Below are 17859 nucleotides of genomic sequence, written 5' to 3'. Positions count from 1 at the left end.
GTTGTGATATATGGAGTAAACAACAGAAATAGTTTAATAATTCTGGCCATTGCATTACAATTACATGAAGGAAGGTTGATGTTCGAAAATAAAATCTTCACATTGACAAATTTCCAGATTCCCTTCAGAACATAAAGCTGGAGATGTTAGATTTGAGGTGTGAGACTCAAAGTGGATTTCTCACTACGCAGATGATAACTTACATTTTATTGAAGCCAATTTTAAGTCCTTTCAAGATTATCTTGGTTATAAAGAATAATTTCAGTGAGACTCAGATATTGTAAGGACACTGTGATCTTCTCCAAAACCACATGATAGAATTTTTATTTGAAAATGGTTGTTTTACCCAGAAGCTTTGGGAAGTGAAATGATTGTTTTCACACAAAATATTAATAAAGTGACTCCCATGAATGAAATGAGCAGAAGAGACTTTACTGATACAAATGAGACATGTTTTATTGTTCCAAGATCATGAAGACAGAGCAGGAAATGCTGCTGTGTGGACAGACAGAGAGAAGCGGAGACAGAGAGCAGACTGAGAGTCAAAGCAGTAGCAGAGTCCCAGTGAGTCAGGTCAGGACTGGGAACACTGGTCTCTCCTCAGTGTCTCTGACAGTGTAGCCTGGGAGCCCTGGCTGGCCTGGCAGGTGACAGTGGCCATTTCCCCCCACTGCTGTGCAGTGAGGCTCAGGGTGCTGCTCCAACTGTAGAGGCCGTCCTTCTCCAGCACCGCAGGGCTCCTGCTCTCATCCAAACTGCTGCTGCTGCCGCTGCTGCTGAGCAGCTTCCAGGACAGACTCCAATCTGAGGGGAAGCCCTTGCTGGCCACACACAAGACTGTGGCCTTTCCCTGCTGCAGTTGCTCAGCGGAGGGGGGCAGAACCGTCAGGGTGGGAGGGACATCACCTATAGGAGACAGCAATCAGTCACTCAGTCAAGCAGGAGACACCTGGACACCTTCACACTGTGAGAGTTCATCTGGTCCTCAGAGGAGTTTGTGTCAGCTGCCTTTTCTGCTCCACCAGTCACTGACTCACACATTGTTTCACTTCCTCTCAACGAGCTCCTCACGCACATCAGCACTCAGACAATCAACAGTCAGAAATGGGAAGAAATACACTTAAATGAAAATATCTTCAGTAAATCCATCAAAAGATGAACCACACATGTTGCACACACAAATGAATCAAAGTTAAAACAACTAAATATCTCTTGTGTGCAATTCAAAAGTGAGATTTTTCCAATTCTTCGATTCCGTATCCTTTTTTAAAACTGATTAAATAAACCTCACCAACAGGTTTTCACATTTCACAAGATTTTAACACAGTTTTCAAGTTTTTACCATCTCAACAAAGTCAAGTGCTCAAAATTCTAGTATTTCCGAACATGTAAAGAAAGTTCAGTGAAACAGCTCAGTATTAAAAAGTAACATGGACACAATCTGTGTTAAAATCAAAAAATATATTTATCATTTATAATACCAACAAACTGTATTTAAATTTTGAAAGTGGTAGATTTAAACTTTATGAGGAAACTTACGTCCAAGATCCAGTCTGGTTCCTCCACCAAAAGTCCACCGCAGTGATACAAAGTCATTGAGGCGCCGTACAAAAACCCCTCAGTGTAGAGAAACACGGCTCTCTGACTTGGACAAAGTCAACTGAACCCAAAATTCCTTCTAATGCAACAATTGAGGTCACTTCATTAAAATTATGAATTTTACACATCTTACTCAATGAAGTGATTAATTTCTGTGTAAACTTTCCTTTAAATTAATTTTTTGCCTCGAAACTTATAGTTTGTCTTCTGAAGACAAGTTGCTTGTTTAAAATTCGTGATTATTTCTCAACAATTGAGGATTTTAAAAGACAAAACAAAATAAATGAAACCGTTTCTGTTCAATAATGATTACATTTCAAAAGTTTACTTACGTCCAACAGCCAATCTGGTTCCTCCACCAAAAGGCAACCACAGTGATACAACGTCACTGAGGCGCTGTACAAAAACCCCTCAGTGTAGAGAGACACGGCTCTCTGACTTTGACAAATTCAGCTAAACACACATTTTTTTTTAATCATGCAACTTAAGGACTAACATAATTATTTTCTCAATGCTTTCTGCCTGAATAAATTGATTTATTTTCTGTCCAAATTCCAAAATCCTTTAATTTTCTATTGCAATACTTTTTAATATCTAGAATTTGTAAAAATAAACAAATAGATTAAAAAAATAAGAATTTTTCCCCCTTGGGAAAAGTAAATATTTTAGAAAAATACAAAACGGAAAAGAGATAACAATTTCTTTTCAATAGTTTTGATTTTTTTTGACAAACTACTACTTATGTCTCCATCCAGTGTGGTTCCTCCACTGAAAGGCAACTGCAGTGAAACAAAGTCATTCAGACGCTGTCCAAAAACCTTTTAGTGGATGAGGGACATGACTCCCTGACTCTGACACACAATCAAGCAACTCACTCTGAAATGAATCATTCTTTGTAGATAGATAAAAACTGCACACACCATTAAGTTTGTGAAAACTTGGTCATGACCTGAATTTATTTTGAACAAATCAAATATTACTATTCACATTTCCCCTACGTTTTTAATTCAACCTGGACATGAAGTGTAATTCAACATTAGTATAAAAGTACCAGAGTCGATCAAAATTCCTGTTTCTATTAGGTAAGGTTTTTCAAATTGATCACTGAAAAGGAAATAGGTGTGCAAATACAATAAACACTGTGATACATATATATATAAAAGGTAGTTGTATTTCCTTTTAAACATAAATAAGCATAATAAAAATGCACAGCGGAAGATTCCAGAAGGGAGCGGTCCAGTTTTCTGCAGGGGTCAGTCAGATGATTTCCATAGAGCCACTTTGCATCAGCAGCATCATGCTCCAGTGCTCTGGGAGACTTTATAGTCCTGAGACATGATGGCTGGATGATTGACAGCTGTCTCTGATTTCAGCACAAGCCACAGACGTCGTCCTCATCCAAACCATGACTTTGGTCTCCGTCCTCATCTGGACTGTCCTCTGCTGCTGCTGCTTGACAGGTAAAGTGCAGAGAATCCAACTCCTCTCCTCTATGAACATCAGTCCCTGTGAAATGAAGCCACAGAAGCATGAAGCTGCTTGATGTTTTTTTGTGTGTGTGTGTCCTCAGAGTCCAGAGGCCAGGTCACACTGACTCAGCCTGGAGCAGTGAGCTCTGCTCCTGGAGGCACCGTCACCATCCCATGTCGGACCAGTCACAGTGTTTATAGTGGGAACTACTTGGCTTGGTACCAGCAGAGAGATGGAGAAACTCCTAAACTGCTCATTTATACAACTAGCACTCGAGAATCAGGGACTCCAGATCGTTTTACAGGCAGTGGATCAAACACTGACTTCACTCTGACCATCAGTGGAGTCCAGACTGAAGATGCAGCAGTTTACTACTGTCAGAGTTTCCATGTCATCAACAGTCAGTATGTGTTCACACAGTGAAAAACAGTCGTACAAAAACCTCCCTGAGTCAGAGTGAAGAGGAACCACAGTGACTGCTGCAGCTGGAAGCTACTGTAGAGACTGATACACTTCACTGAGAATAGACACATTCTGAGCTAAAAAGCCTTGCAGTAAACCCTTTTAAAAACAAAAACATAACACATTGCTTCTGCTAATTCAAAGATTTAATTTTATTTAAGACCCTGATTCTGAAACTAATGTCTTATCTGGAATCATCCCTCACACTTGGAAAGTTCTCTTGTTAAACCTTCAGTTTAGGCAATAAGAGATGAATCAACAATAGGCCCATTCCCAACATTTTTTCAACTTCCAGATATTGAAAAATGTTACAGTTTAAAAATGATCAACTTCTTTTGATAAATATAATAAATCGTGAAAAGCCTCAATGTCCTTCAACTAGAGTTCTCTATGACCTGTGAACAGTTTGATGCTCCAGGCCATTACATCACAATCAGTTGATTTGAAGGTTGGTATATGAGAAAAAAAAAATCCTCTTTACGTCTACAAATGAGAAGGTTTCCTTCACAATGATAAATCTCCAGCTGGAGAGGCCAGAGGTGAGTGGAGAGACTCCAAGTGGATTTCTCATTATGCAGATGATAATACAAATTATATTAAAAACATGATGAAGTCTACTCAAGATTGTCTTAATTGTAATAAATAATTTGAATAAAAAACATAAACACTGTAAGAACATTACCATCTTCCCCACGAATAATGTGACAGAAATATATATTTGAAAATGTTTGTTTTACCCAAAATGAACGGATTGAAATGAATCAAACCAATACATCAACGATGAGACTTGCATGAATCAAATGAGCAGGAGAGACTTTACTGCTGTACGCATGAGACATTTTTAATTGTTCCAAAATCATGACGACACGGCTGTCTGACTTTAACAAAGTAATTTGAAATCCAAATTTTTGATGATGCCACACATACTGTCAAATAAAATGCATTAGTTACTGGGAGTCAATTAGCTTCTTGATGTAGAAGGAAAAGTTTTCTTTTTAGTAAGTGTAATTTTTTCACAAAAATAAAAAGGTAAAAAAATAAATGAATCTCTCTTCAAAAAATGTTATCATTTTCACAAATTTCAAAAATATTACTTATTGTTGGTAAAAGGGCCAACTGTAGTTCAAAAAGTGGCATGCCAGTCAAGATACAGTGTCACCTCTGAGACATTTATTTATTTATTTATTTTAATTTTTAATTTTAAATTTACACATTTTTAAACACTATGTAACACTAGACAACAAAAAAAATATATATTCATTTTTTATTTTTTTTATTTTTTTAAGGGAGCTATTAAGTTTTCTGCAGGGGTCAGTCAGATGATTTCCATAGAGCCACTTTGCATGAGCAGCATCATGCTCCAGTGCTCTGGGAGACTTTATAGTCCTGAGACATGATGGCTGGATGATTGACAGCTGTCTCTGATTTCAGCACAAGCCACAGACGTCGTCCTCATCCAAACCATGACTTTGGTCTCCGTCCTCATCTGGACTGTCCTCTGCTGCTGCTGCTTGACAGGTAAAGTGCAGAGAATCCAACTCCTCTCCTCTATGAACATCAGTCCCTGTGAAATGAAGCCACAGAAGCATGAAGCTGCTTGATGTTTTTTTTTGTGTGTGTGTGTGTCCTCAGAGTCCAGAGGCCAGGTCACAGTGACTCAGCCTGGAGCAGTGAGCTCTGCTCCTGGAGGCACCGTCACCATCCCATGTCGGACCAGTCACAGGGTTAATGATGGGGAAGACTTGCACTGGTACCAGCAGAGAGATGGAGAAACTCCTAAACTGCTCATTTATACAACTAGCACTCGAGAATCAGGGACTCCAGATCGTTTTACAGGCAGTGGATCAAACAGTGACTTCACTCTGACCATCAGTGGAGTCCAGACTGAAGATGCAGCAGTTTACTACTGCCAGAGTTATCATGAGATCAACAGTCAGGATGTGTTCACACAGTGAAAAACAGTCGTACAAAAACCTCCCTGAGTCAGAGTGAAGAGGAACCACAGTGACTGCTGCAGCTGGAAGCTACTGCAGAGACTGATACACTTCACTGAGAATAGACACATTCAAGGCTATAACTTAATTTTGAGTAAATATATTATTTACATTTTTAAAATGTTGCAATCAAGTCTTTTTTAAATGAATAATTAAAACTATTATTATCATTGCAAAACTAGAGTCATGATAAACATTTTTAAGACCTCTGAAACTCTAATCATGATCCAACTTTGAGCTCATCACCAACTTTTGTCTTAACTATCTGATATTTAGAAAAGTAATTGAATAAATGTGGTTCCCTTGTTGTGACAAATGGAACAACCAATAGAAAAAGTTTAATAATTCTGGCCATTGCATGACAACTTCAAGAAGGATGGTTGATGTTTGAGAAAATAATATCTTCACATTGACAAGTGTCCAGACCCCCTTCGAAAGACACGATTTGAGTAGTGAGTCTCAAAGTGGATTTCTCACTACGCAGATGATAACTTACATTACATTGAAAACAATATTAAGTCCTTTCAAGATTATCTTGGCAATAAAGGATAGTTTTGATGAAAACACCAACATTGTAAGAACCTTGTCATCTTCTCTAAAGCCATATGAAAGAAAATATTGATTTAAAAATGTTGTTTCAACCCAACATATTAATAAAGTGACTCCCATGAATGAAATGAGCAGTAGAGACTTTACTGATACAAATGAGACATGTTTTATTGTTCCAAGATCATGAAGACAAAGCAGGAAATGCTGCTGTGTGGACAGACAGAGAGAAGCGGAGACAGAGAGCAGACTGAGAGTCAAAGCAGTAGCAGAGTCCCAGTGAGTCAGGTCAGGACTGGGAACACTGGTCTCTCCTCAGTGTCTCTGACAGTGTAGCCTGGGAGCCCTGGCTGGCCTGGCAGGTGACAGTGGCCATTTCCCCCCACTGCTGTGCAGTGAGGCTCAGGGTGCTGCTCCAACTGTAGAGGCCGTCCTTCTCCAGCACCGCAGGGCTCCTGCTCTCATCCAAACTGCTGCTGCTGCCGCTGCTGCTGAGCAGCTTCCAGGACAGACTCCAGTCTGAGGGGAAGCCCTTGCTGGCCACACACAAGACTGTGGCCTTTCCCTGATCCAGTTGCTCAGTGGAGGGGGGCAGAACCGTCAGGGTGGGAGGGACATCACCTATAGGAGACAGCAATCAGTCACTCAGTCAAGCAGGAGACACCTGGACACCTTCACACTGTGAGAGTTCATCTGGTCCTCAGAGGAGTTTGTGTCAGCTGCCTTTTCTGCTCCACCAGTCACTGACTCACACATTGTTTCACTTCCTCTCAACGAGCTCCTCACGCACATCAGCACTCAGACAATCAACAGTCAGAAATGGGAAGAAATACACTTAAATGAAAATATCTTCAGTAAATCCATCAAAAAATGAACCACACATGTTACACACAAAAAAAAAATCAAAGTTAAAACAACTAAATATCTCTTGTGTGCAATTCAAAAGTGAGATTTTTCCAATTCTTCGATTCCGTATCCTTTTTTTAAACTGATTAAATAAACCTCACCAACAGGTTTTCACATTTCACAAGATTTTAACACAGTTTTCAAGTTTTTACCATCTCAACAAAGTCAAGTGCTCAAAATTCTAGTATTTCCGAACATGTAAAGAAAGTTCAGTGAATTAGCTCAGTATTAAAAAGTAACATGGACACAATCTGTGTTAAAATCAAAAAATATATTTATCATTTATTATACCAACAAACTGTATTTAAATTTTGAAAGTGGTAGATTTAAACTTTATGAGGAAACTTACGTCCAAGATCCAGTCTGGTTCCTCCACCAAAAGTCCACCACAGTGATACAAAGTCATTGAGGCGCCGTACAAAAACCCCTCAGTGTAGAGAGACACGGCTCTCTGACTTTGACAAAGTCAACTGAACCCAAAATTCCTTCTAATTCAACAATTGAGGTCACTTCATTAAAATTATGAATTTTACACATCTTACTCAATGAAGTGATTAATTTCTGTGTAAACTTTCCTTTAAATTAATTTTTTGCCTCGAAACTTATAGTTTGTCTTCTGAAGACAAGTTGCTTGTTTAAAATTCGTGATTATTTCTCGACAATTGAGGATTTTAAAAGACAAAACAAAATAAATGAAACCGTTTCTGTTCAATAATGATTACATTTCAAAAGTTTACTTACGTCCAACAGCCAATCTGGTTCCTCCACCAAAAGGCAACCACAGTGATACAACGTCACTGAGGCGCTGTACAAAAACCCCTCAGTGTAGAGAGACACGGCTCTCTGACTTTGACAAATTCAGCTAAACACACATTTTTTTTAATCATGCAACTTAAGGACTAACATAATTATTTTCTCAATGCTTTCTGCCTGAATAAATTGATTTATTTTCTGTCCAAATTCCAAAGTCCTTTAATTTTCTATTGCAATACTTTTTAATATCTAGAATTTGTAAAAATAAACAAATAGATTAAAAAAATAAGAATTTTTCCCCCTTGGGAAAAGTAAATATTTTAGAGAAATACAAAACGGAAAAGAGATAACAATTTCTTTTCAATAGTTTTGATTTTTTTTGACAAACTACTACTTATGTCTCCATCCAGTGTGGTTCCTCCACTGAAAGGCAACTGCAGTGAAACAAAGTCATTCAGACGCTGTCCAAAAACCTTTTAGTGGATGAGGGACATGACTCCCTGACTCTGACACACAATCAAGCAACTCACTCTGAAATGAATCATTCTTTGTAGATAGATAAAAACTGCACACACCATTAAGTTTGTGAGAACTTGGTCATGACCTGATTTTATTTTGAACAAATCAAATATTACTATTCACATTTCCCCTACGTTTTTACTTCAACCTGGACATGAAGTGTAATTCAACATTAGTATAAAAGTACCAGAGTCGATCAAAATTCCTGTTTCTATTAGGTAAGGTTTTTCAAATTGATCACTGAAAAGGAAATAGGTGTGCAAATACAATAAACACTGTGATACATATATATATAAAAGGTAGTTGTATTTCCTTTTAAACATAAATAAGCATAATAAAAATGCACAGCGGAAGATTCCAGAAGGGAGCGGTCCAGTTTTCTGCAGGGGTCAGTCAGATGATTTCCATAGAGCCACTTTGCATCAGCAGCATCATGCTCCAGTGCTCTGGGAGACTTTATAGTCCTGAGACATGATGGCTGGATGATTGACAGCTGTCTCTGATTTCAGCACAAGCCACAGACGTCGTCCTCATCCAAACCATGACTTTGGTCTCCGTCCTCATCTGGACTGTCCTCTGCTGCTGCTGCTTGACAGGTAAAGTGCAGAGAATCCAACTCCTCTCCTCTATGAACATCAGTCCCTGTGAAATGAAGCCACAGAAGCATGAAGCTGCTTGATGTTTTTTTTTGTGTGTGTGTGTCCTCAGAGTCCAGAGGCCAGGTCACACTGACTCAGCCTGGAGCAGTGAGCTCTGCTCCTGGAGGCACCGTCTCCATCCCATGTCGGACCAGTCAGAGTGTTTATAGTGGGAACTACCTGCACTGGTACCAGCAGAGAGATGGAGAAACTCCTAAACTGCTCATTTATTTAATTAGCAATCGATACTCAGGAACTCCAGATCGTTTTACAGGCAGTGGATCAAACACTGACTTCACTCTGACCATCAGTGGAGTCCAGACTGAAGATGCAGCAGTTTACTACTGCCAGGGTGAATTTAACATCAACAGTCAGTGGCTGTTCACACAGTGAAAAACAGTCGTACAAAAACCTCCCTGAGTCAGAGTGAAGAGGAACCACAGTGACTGCTGCAGCTGGAAGCTACTGCAGAGACTGACACACTTCACTGGCCACACACACAAACACACTGAGTGCAAAAATAAAACCGACACAAATAAATGCAATAATAAATATTAACAGGAAATGATTCTCCCAAAGGTTTCTACTCATGGACATAGCTCCTCTGCCAGATGAAGCTGTGCCTGGAAATGTCAAAACTTTTGATTTTTTGGCAATATCATCATTTTGGAAATGACTTGAGCTTCCTCACTGGTCAGAATCCCCAACATTAAGGCAGTGGGACGGAATCCCTTCAATGCTGTCTTGCCTGTGTCCCAGATGAAATGGAAGTGAAAAACGGTCTCTTCACTTTCAGAACGCAGTCTTCCTGGCAACAGAAAGCCATCACTGCTGAACTGTGGCAACACTCAGGTTTCAAGACATGAGGGAATCAAATATTTCCACCTATTTCATGTCACCCCTGTGCCACATGGTGGTGCTGTGGTTTGAATGATCACTTCAAGGGTTTGATCCTTAGGCCTTGGGCTTCTCTGTGTGGAGTTCTCATGTTCTCCCGGTGTCTGTGTGGGTTCTCCCCAGGTTCTCTGGCTTCCATCCACAGTCCAAAGACATGGAAGTCAGACAACCAAGAAACGAGAAATTGTCCATATGTTTGTGAGTACATGTGTGAGTGGTTGTTGGTCTCTCAACGTTGCCCAGTGACAAACGGACAACTTTTCCAGTCTGTAAGCCCAGTCTTCACCCAGCGACAATTGGGATGGACTCCAGCAACCCTGTGACCCTGAGTTCAGGAGAAGCAACTGTAGAAAATAGAACAAACAAAACATTTCCCCCCTTTAAACCCCTTTAGAAATAAGCAACATAGAATGCATCCTAATTACCAATATCAATTGTCAGCAAAAAAAATCAAGAAGATTTGTTCTGAGTTGCATTGATCTCCATGTCAGAAGATTTAACAGGTGTCTTTCTCTACTGTAATTACAATGATAGTCAAAGAGTTCTACAGTCTTTTCAAGGAAAGTCTTCTTTCAAGATCGTTTCTAGCTAGAAAAACAGCTGGACCATTACTGATGGCTACAGGATGATTGGAAACATCTTCAACCTGAGGGAGTTATGTAGGTCATAATATGAGAGCAGAAGAAGTGGCATCCTCTCCAAGACAGCAGCAGTTCTTGAGGTAGAAGTGGCTTCAAATGAAATGTCACAGTACAAAAAGAAAAAAGTGACCATGAAACTAACAGCAGCTAAAGTGACGAAGAGAACTCTAATAGTCTTGTTGTTGACCCTGACTCTGAAACCCTAGAGTCTAATCAGGAATCATCCCTCACACTTGGAAAATTCTCCTGTAAAACCTTCAGTTTAGGCAATAAGAGATGAATCAACTACAGGCCAATTACCAACATTTGTTTCAACTTCCAGATATTGAAAAAACTTACAGTTTAAAAATTATTCACTTTTGATAAATATAATAAATCATGAAAAGCCTCAATGTCCTTCAACTAGAGTTCTCTATGACCTGTGAACAGTTTGATGTTCCAGGCCATTACATCACAATCAGTAGATTGAAGGTTGGTATATGAGAAAAAAAAGATTTTCTTCACGTTTACAAAAGAGTAGATTCACTTCACAGTGATAAATCTCCAGCTGGAGAGGCCTGATGTGAGTGGAGAGACTCAAAATAAATTCTATTTTGTTCTTGAAACAAAAAAAAGCATTTCACAGAAATAAAAATGTAAAAAAGAAAACAATTTCTCTTCAATAAATCTTATCATATTCACAAATTTTGAAAATATTACTTATTGTTGGTACAAGAGTCAACTTCAAAAAGTGACATTTCAGTCAAGATACAGTTTAACCAGTGAGGGTTTTTTTTTTCTTTCAGTTTTTCGTTTCTTATTTTATGATTTACACATGTTTTAGACACTTTATAAAAAATGGACAGAAAAACATTTATTCATCTTTTTTTCAGGGAGCGATCCAGTTTTCTTCAGGGGTCAGTCAGATGATTTCCATAGAGCCACTTTGCATGAGCAGCATCATGCTCCAGTGCTCTGGGAGACTTTATAGTCCTGAGACATGATGGCTGGATGATTGACAGCTGTCTCTGATTTCAACACAAGCCACAGACGTCGTCCTCATCCAAACCATGACTTTGGTCTCCGTCCTCATCTGGACTGTCCTCTGCTGCTGCTGCTTGACAGGTAAAGTGCAGAGAATCCAACTCCTCTCCTCTATGAACATCAGTCCCTGTGAAATGAAGCCACAGAAGCATGAAGCTGCTTGATGTTTTTTTTTGTGTGTGTGTCATCAGAGTCCAGAGGCCAGGTCACAGTGACTCAGCCTGGAGCAGTGAGCTCTGCTCCTGGAGGCACCGTCTCCTTCCCATGTCACATCAGTCAGAGTGTTCATGGTGGGAACCGCTTGGCTTGGTACCAGCAGAGAGATGGAGAAACTCCTAAACTGCTCATTTATTATGCTAGCACTCGACAATCAGGGACTCCAGATCGTTTTACAGGCAGTGGATCAAACAGTGACTTCACTCTGACCATCAGTGGAGTCCAGACTGAAGATGCAGCAGTTTACTACTGTCAGAGTTATCATTACATCAACAGTCAGTGGCTGTTCACACAGTGAAAAAGAGTTGTACAAAAACCTCCCTGAGTCAGAGTGAAGAGGAACCACAGTGACTGCTGCAGCTGGAAGCTACTGCAGAGACTGATACACTTCACTGAGAATAGACACATTCAAGGCTATAACTTAATTTTGAGTAAATATATTATTTACATTTTTAAAATGTTGCAATCAAGTCTTTTTTGAATGAATAATTAAAACTATTATTATCATTGCAAAACTAGAGCCATGTTAAACATTTTTAAGACACTCACTCTGAAACTCTAATCATGAACCAACTTTGAGCTCATCACCAACTTTTGTCTTAACTATCTGATATTTAGAAAAGTAATTGAATAAATGTGGTTCCCTTGTTGTGACAAATGGAACAACCAATAGAAAAAGTTTAATAATTCTGGCCATTGCATGACAACTTCAAGAAGGATGGTTGATGTTTGAGAAAATAATATCTTCACATTGACAAGTGTCCAGACCCCCTTCGAAAGACACGATTTGAGTAGTGAGACTCAAAGTGGATTTCTCACTATGCAGTTGATAACTTACACAACATTGAAAACAATATTAAGTCCCTTCAAGATTATCTTGGCAATAAAGGATAGTTTTGATGAAAACACCAACATTGTAATTGTCATCTTCTCTAAAGCCATATGAAAGAAAATATTGATTTAAAAATGTTGTTTCAACCCAACATATTAATAAAGTGACTCCCATGAATGAAATGAGCAGAAGAGACTTTACTGATACAAATGAGACATGTTTTATTGTTCCAAGATCATGAAGACAAAGCAGGAAATGCTGCTGTGTGGACAGACAGAGAGAAGCGGAGACAGAGAGCAGACTGAGAGTCAAAGCAGTAGCAGAGTCCCAGTGAGTCAGGTCAGGACTGGGAACACTGGTCTCTCCTCAGTGTCTCTGACAGTGTAGCCTGGGAGCCCTGGCTGGCCTGGCAGGTGACAGTGGCCATTTCCCCCCACTGCTGTGCAGTGAGGCTCAGGGTGCTGCTCCAACTGTAGAGGCCGTCCTTCTCCAGCACCGCAGGGCTCCTGCTCTCATCCAAACTGCTGCTGCTGCCGCTGCTGAGCAGCTTCCAGGACAGACTCCAGTCTGAGGGGAAGCCCTTGCTGGCCACACACAAGACTGTGGCCTTTCCCTGATCCAGTTGCTCAGTGGAGGGGGGCAGAACCGTCAGGGTGGGAGGGACATCACCTATAGGAGACAGCAATCAGTCACTCAGTCAAGCAGGAGACACCTGGACACCTTCACACTGTGAGAGTTCATCTGGTCCTCAGAGGAGTTTGTGTCAGCTGCCTTTTCTGCTCCACCAGTCACTGACTCACACATTGTTTCACTTCCTCTCAACGAGCTCCTCACGCACATCAGCACTCAGACAATCAACAGTCAGAAATGGGAAGAAATACACTTAAATGAAAATATCTTCAGTAAATCCATCAAAAGATGAACCACACATGTTGCACACACAAATGAATCAAAGTTAAAACAACTAAATATCTCTTGTGTGCAATTCAAAAGTGAGATTTTTCCAATTCTTCGATTCCGTATCCTTTTTTTAAACTGATTAAATAAACCTCACCAACAGGTTTTCACATTTCACAAGATTTTAACACAGTTTTCAAGTTTTTACCATCTCAACAAAGTCAAGTGCTCAAAATTCTAGTATTTCCGAACATGTAAAGAAAGTTCAGTGAATTAGCTCAGTATTAAAAATTAACATGGACACAATCTGTGTTAAAAATCAAAAAATATATTTATCATTTATTATACCAACAAACTGTATTTAAATTTTGAAAGTGGTAGATTTAAACTTTATGAGGAAACTTACGTCCAAGATCCAGTCTGGTTCCTCCACCAAAAGTGGCCCACAGTGATACAAAGTCATTGAGGCGCCGTACAAAAACCTCCCAGTGTAGAGAGACACGGCTCTCTGACTTTGACAAAGTCAACTAAACCCCAAATTCCTCTAAAGGCTACATTGGTGCTACTTCATTAAAATGATTTGGACACGTGGTCTGGCTCAGTAAATTGATTATTGTCTGTGTGAATTTCATTGGAATTAAACTTTTTAATAGCAAACTTAGATTTTGGCCCCCAAAAACGAATGTTTCTTGTTCAAAATTATGATTTCAACTGGACAATTTTGGATTTCAAAAGACACAAAATGAAATAAATGAAAGAGTTTCTCTGAAATAGTGATTGCAATTATCAAGCTTTACTTACGTCCAAGATCCAGTCTGGTCCCTCCACCAAACGTGTACCACAGTGATACAAAGTCATTGAGGCGCCGTACAAAAACCCCTCAGTGTAGAGAGACACGGCTCTCTGACTTTGACAAAGTCAACTGAACCAGAAATGTGCCATCATGCGACTTGAGTATTAATTATCCAAGTTTTCAACATTTGTTTCTGTCTGAATAAACTAATTAATTTTATTGCCAAAGTCAATTATTTTGTTAATGTAAACGAAAAAAAATTCATGGAAAAGTTGTTTCATGAACAATGCAAAAGTAAAAAGAGAAAACAATTTGTCTTCCATTGTAAAAGTGATATTTCAACATTTTTCTTTCCATTCAACATCCAATCTGGGTCGCCTACCAAAAGGCCATCACAGTGATACAAAGTCAATGAGGCACCATAAAAAACAAACAAACAAACAAACAAACAAACAAACAAACTGTAAAGAAGACCTTTATCTATATCTGAGTCCCTGATCTGTTGTTAGAATGAATTTGTCCAGAATTAAATGGAATAATTCTGACACTATACACAATGTTGAAACACTTTCATCTAAATAATGGAGCCTGTATTTGCTTTCAAACATTCAACAGCCATTTGAAAATGCATAAAATCGGAGTCCAAATCAACATCAGGACAAAGAAAATGACCTGTTTGAAAGAAAGCAATGCAGTTTTCTGCAGGGGTCAGTCAGATGATTTCCATAGAGCCACATTGCATGAGCAGCATCATGCTCCAGTGCTCTGGGAGACTTTATAGTCCTGAGACATGATGGCTGGATGATTGACAGCTGTCTCTGATTTCAGCACAAGCCACAGACGTCGTCCTCATCCAAACCATGACTTTGGTCTCCGTCCTCATCTGGACTGTCCTCTGCTGCTGCTGCTTGACAGGTAAAGTGCAGAGAATCCAACTCCTCTCCTCTATGAACATCAGTCCCTGTGAAATGAAGCCACAGAAGCATGAAGCTGCTTGATGGTTTTTTTTGTGTGTGTGTGTGTCCTCAGAGTCCAGAGGCCAGGTCACAGTGACTCAGCCTGGAGCAGTGAGCTCTGCTCCTGGAGGCACCGTCACCATCCCATGTCGGATCAGTCAGAGTGTTTATAGTGGGAACTACTTGGCTTGGTACCTGCAGAGAGATGGAGAAGCTCCTAAACTGCTCATTTATACAACTAGCACTCGACACTCAGGGACTCCAGATCGTTTTACAGGCAGTGGATCAAACAGTGACTTCACTCTGACCATCAGTGGAGTCCAGACTGAAGATGCAGCAGTTTACTACTGTCAGAGTTTCCATAGCATCAACAGTCAGTATGTGTTCAAACAGTGAAAAACAGTCGTACAAAAACCTCCCTCAGTCAAATGGAAGAGGAACCACAGTGACTGTTGCAGCTGGAAGCTCCTGCAGAGACTGACACACTTCACTGATAATAGACATACACCAAGCTAAAATTACAATTAATTACATTTGGGATTTAGATTTTTTTTTCCTTTAAATAAGCATTGCAGTAAACTCTTTTTCAAAAACAAAAGCATGTTGCTGCTGTGAATTTAAAGCTATTGCTCAACATTTTGAAGACCCTGACTCTGAAACCCTAGAGTCTAATCAGGAATCATCCCTCACACTTGGAAAATTCTCCTGTAAAACCTTCAGTTTAGGCAATAAGAGATGAATCAACAATAGGCCAATTACCAACATTTGTTTCAACTTCCAGATATTGAAAAAACTTACAGTTTAAAAATTATTCACTTTTGATAAATATTATAAATCATGAAAAGCCTCAATGTCCTTCAACCAGAGTTCTCTATGACCTGTGAACAGTTTGATGTTCCAGGCCATTACATCACAATCAGTAGATTGAAGGTTGGTATATGAGAAAAAAAAATCTTCTTCACGTTTACAAAAGAGTAGATTCACTTCACAGTGATAAATCTCCAGCTGGAGAGGCCTGATGTGAGTGGAGAGACTCAAAATAAATTCTATTTTGTTCTTGAAATAAAAAAAAGCATTTCACAGAAATAAAAATGTAAAAAAGAAAACAATTTCTCTTCAATAAATCTTATCATATTCACAAATTTCGAAAATATTACTTATTGTTGGTGCAAGAGACAACTTTGGATCAAAAAGTGAAATTTCAGTCAAGATACAGTTTAACCAGTGGGTTTTGTTTTTTTTTCTTTCAGTTTTTCAGTTGTTACTTTTTGATTTACACATTTTTTAGATGCTTTCTAACAGTGGACAGAAAAAACATTTATTCATCTTTTTGTAAGGGAGCTATTCAATTTTCTGCAGGGGTCAGTCAGATGATTTCCATAGAACCACTTTGCATCAGCAGCATCATGCTCCAGTGCTCTGGGAGACTTTATAGTCCTGAGACATGATGGCTGGATGATTGACAGCTGTCTCTGATTTCAGCACAAGCCACAGACGTCGTCCTCATCCAAACCATGACTTTGGTCTCCGTCCTCATCTGGACTGTCCTCTGCTGCTGCTGCTTGACAGGTAAAGTGCAGAGAATCCAACTCCTCTCCTCTATGAACATCAGTCCCTGTGAAATGAAGCCACAGAAGCATGAAGCTGCTTGATGGTTTTTTTTGTGTGTGTGTGTGTCCTCAGAGTCCAGAGGCCAGGTCACAGTGACTCAGCCTGGAGCAGTGAGCTCTGCTCCTGGAGGCACCGTCTCCATCCCATGTCGGACCAGTCAGAGTGTTTATAGTGGGAACTACTTGGCTTGGTACCAGCAGAGAGATGGAGAAACTCCTAAACTGCTCATTTATACAACTAGCAATCGACACTCAGGGACTTCAGATCGTTTTACAGGCAGTGGATCAAACAGTGACTTCACTCTGACCATCAGTGGAGTCCAGACTGAAGATGCAGCAGTTTACTACTGTCAGAGTTTCCATGTCATCAACAGTCAGTGGGTGTTCACACAGTGAAAAACAGTCGTACAAAAACCTCCCTGAGTCAGACTGAAGAGGAACCACAGTGACTGCTGCAGCTGGAAGCTACTGCAGAGACTGATACACTTCACTGAGAATAGACACATTCTGAGCTAAAAAGCCTTGCAGTAAACCCTTTTAAAAACAAAAACATAACACATTGCTTCTGCTAATTCAAAGATTTAATTTTATTTAAGACCCTGATTCTGAAACTAATGTCTTATCTAGAATCATCCCTCACACTTGGAAAGTTCTCTTGTTAAACCTTCAGTTTAGGCAATAAGAGATGAATCAACAATAGGCCCATTCCCAACATTTTTTCAACTTCCAGATATTGAAAAATGTTACAGTTTAAAAATGATCAACTTCTTTTGATAAATATAATAAATCGTGAAAAGCCTCAATGTCCTTCAACTAGAGTTCTCTATGACCTGTGAACAGTTTGATGCTCCAGGCCATTACATCACAATCAGTTGATTTGAAGGTTGGTATATGAGAAAAAAAAAATCCTCTTTACGTCTACAAATGAGAAGGTTCCCTTCACAATGATAAATCTCCAGCTGGAGAGGCCAGAGGTGAGTGGAGAGACTCCAAGTGGATTTCTCATTATGCAGATGATAATACAAATTATATTAAAAACATGATGAAGTCTACTCAAGATTGTCTTAATTGTAATAAATAATTTGAATAAAAAACATAAACACTGTA

The 17859-nt window shown here is 39.4% G+C and overlaps 4 gene segments (V, D, J or C); 1 reads left to right on the top strand and 3 right to left on the bottom strand.

Annotated features, from left to right (window-relative positions):
- Window positions 1-458: 458 nt before the first annotated feature.
- On the bottom strand, window positions 459-1727 carry LOC142899123 (Ig kappa-b4 chain C region-like). The segment is given in 3 exon segments: window positions 459-906; window positions 1540-1617; window positions 1724-1727. Coding segments are annotated over 3 exon segments (414 nt in total).
- Window positions 1728-4956: 3229 nt separating this feature from the next.
- Window positions 4957-6120, top strand: LOC142899248 (Ig kappa chain V region 3374-like). The segment is given in 2 exon segments: window positions 4957-5049; window positions 5164-6120. Coding segments are annotated over 2 exon segments (378 nt in total).
- A 96-nt stretch (window positions 6121-6216) lies between these two features.
- LOC142899122 (Ig kappa-b4 chain C region-like) lies at window positions 6217-7514 on the bottom strand. The segment is given in 3 exon segments: window positions 6217-6692; window positions 7327-7404; window positions 7511-7514. Coding segments are annotated over 3 exon segments (414 nt in total).
- Window positions 7515-12692: 5178 nt separating this feature from the next.
- On the bottom strand, window positions 12693-16048 carry LOC142899121 (Ig kappa-b4 chain C region-like). The segment is given in 3 exon segments: window positions 12693-13165; window positions 14195-14272; window positions 16021-16048. Coding segments are annotated over 3 exon segments (435 nt in total).
- Between the last annotated feature and the right edge of the window lie 1811 nt (window positions 16049-17859).

Source organism: Nelusetta ayraudi, unplaced genomic scaffold (assembly GCF_046127955.1).
Source record: "Nelusetta ayraudi isolate G7.1 ecotype Tasmania unplaced genomic scaffold, CSIRO-AGI_Nayr_v1 ptg000071l, whole genome shotgun sequence".
NCBI lineage: Eukaryota > Metazoa > Chordata > Actinopteri > Tetraodontiformes > Monacanthidae > Nelusetta > Nelusetta ayraudi.
This window is presented reverse-complemented; position numbering and strand designations above follow the sequence as displayed.